The sequence below is a fragment of the Psammomys obesus genome, unplaced genomic scaffold (genome assembly GCF_907164565.1).
Source record: "Psammomys obesus unplaced genomic scaffold, mPsaObe1.curated_primary_1811, whole genome shotgun sequence".
NCBI classification, from domain to species: domain Eukaryota; kingdom Metazoa; phylum Chordata; class Mammalia; order Rodentia; family Muridae; genus Psammomys; species Psammomys obesus.
The window spans coordinates 765,886-767,976 of NW_026592368.1; the positions used below are offsets into that span (position 1 = coordinate 765,886).

The window sequence follows — 2,091 nt, forward strand, 5'->3', positions numbered from 1 at the left end:
CCTTTTTTCTTCTACCTGTTATTCTTCCTTCTGCCTCTTATTCTTTCACTTTATCTTCTTCCTCCTCTTCATCTTCTTCCTCTTCCTTCTTCCTCCTCTTCCTTCTCCCTTTTCCTCCTCTTCCTCTTCTACTTCTTTCTTCTTCCTCCTCTTCTTCCTCTTCCTTTTCTTCCTCTGCTTCCTCTTCCATGCTAAGGATTCTTAGGTTTGGACTCTCCGTCCACTTCCAGGTGTTTGGAGGACGCCGCTGGGTTAGTGAATCACCGTCTCACCATTTCCGTATGTATGCTCTGGTCTCTCTGTGTTTCCTCCCAGAAGTCCCAGCCAACACCTGGCGAGCTCTCCACCTCGAATTCCCTGTGACCAGGTGACACCCGTGACTCCTTACCCCTGTTCTCCTCAACATCCTCCGTCTCCCAGATGACACACGCTCCCAACCCTGGATCATCTGGGTCCTGGTTGGTTTACGAGGGACACTCTGTCTTAAAATCCATGTCCGGCCATCCCGGAACTCACTGCAGAGATCACACTGGCCTCAAACTCAGGGAGATACACCTGTCTCTGCCTCCCGAGTGTCGGGATTAAAACCTCGACGGGCACCCAGCTTTCCCACCATGTTTTGTGGTCAGTAACTGTTCATCTGTTTCTCTCTCTCCATGTGTCTCTTTCAGTCTCTCTCTTCTCTCTGTTTCTCTCTCCATGTGTCTCTTTCAGTCTCTCTCTTTTGCTCTCTCTTTTCATGTTTCTCTTTCGGTCTTTCTCCATGTGTCTCTTTTGGTCTCTCTCTTTTGCTCTCTGTTTCTCTCTCTTCATGTGTCTCTTTCGGTCTCTTGCTCTCCCTCTGTCTCTCCATGTGTCTCTTTCTGTTTTTCTCTCTCTCCATGTGTCCCTTTCTGTTTTTCTCTCTCCATGTGTCTTTCAGTCTCTCTCTTCTGCTCTCTCTGTTTCTCTCTCTCCCATGTTTGTCTCTCAGTCTCTCTCTCTCTCTTTTGCTCTCTTCCTTCCCTGATCCTCTCGTGCAAGGAACTGAACGCCAAGTCGCAGGTCACTCAGGGTCCCCCATGTCTGGCCTCTTCAGATCCGAGTCTTAAGGAGTGGGGAAGCTCCTCTATCGGGTCTAGAACACATGACTTCGGTCATTCTAATGATCCCGTCTTCAGGCTTCTCTCCCTCCCCCCCAACACTTCCCTGTCAGGAAGTGAGCGGTTATCGTACATTGTCACTGTCATGTGCTTCCTGTGCTCACATGCGTGTGGCCTGTTCCAGGACCCCGTGACCTTCGAGGATGTGCGAGTGGACTTCAGCCGAGAGGAGTGGGCACTGCTCGAGCCCGCCCAGAAGGTGCTCTACAAGGAGGTGATGCTGGAGACGCGCCAGAACCTTGCCGCCGTAGGTGAGGGGGGAGGCGACCCTCACTCTCTAGAGCGAGGGGACGACACTCACTTGGCTCCCGGTCCTCCTCTGTGACTCTGGTCGGGGACAGGGGTGGGGGGGGTGAGGAGGTGACTCTCTCAGTTGGGGATGGGGGAAGGTGGTGACTGTCAGGTGGGGACGGGGGAGGAGGTGGCTCTCGCTCAGTTGGGTACAAGGGAAGGAGGTGACTCTCGCTCAGGTGGGGACAGGGGAAGGAGGTGACTCAGGTGGGGATGGGGAGGAGGTGACTCTCAGGTGGGGACAGGGGGGAAAGAGGTGACTGAGTCATTCGCAGCCCTGTGCGTCACTGACCTCCATGACTTCCGGTCAGTCCGTGTCCAACAACGGATCATTTGCTTCCTGCGTTTCAGGTAACAGCTGGGATGACCATGGTGCTGAGGAGCGTCCCGGGAACGTCCTGGGAAGCAGAAGGTAACGTCCCCATGCAAACCCACCCACACGTGCCCCTTGGGAAGTTTGAATGGGTCCCAGGGGCTCACATTCGTCTCGGTTGGTCAGTCAGTTTGGGTGGTTGTTTCTGAAATGGGGTTTCTCTGTGTTTTGGAAGGAGGTAGGGAAGGAAGCAAGGAAGGAAGGAAGGAGGGTGGGAAGGAAGGAAGAAAGGAAGGAGGGAGGGAAGTAGAAAAGAAAGGAGGGGGAAGGAAGGAGAGAGTTAAG

At 53.5% G+C, this 2,091-nt stretch overlaps 1 protein-coding gene across 1 annotated transcript in view; it reads left to right on the forward strand.

Moving 5' to 3' along the window:
* LOC129681249 (zinc finger protein 431-like) overlaps positions 1-2,091 on the forward strand; it is a 7,520-nt gene that overhangs the window by 2,215 nt on the left and 3,214 nt on the right. Inside the window, exons 2-3 of the mRNA XM_055613155.1 lie at positions 1,267-1,393; positions 1,785-1,845. Of these exons, the coding sequence (XP_055469130.1) occupies positions 1,267-1,393; positions 1,785-1,845 (188 nt within the window). The remainder of the gene's footprint in view (positions 1-1,266; positions 1,394-1,784; positions 1,846-2,091) is intronic.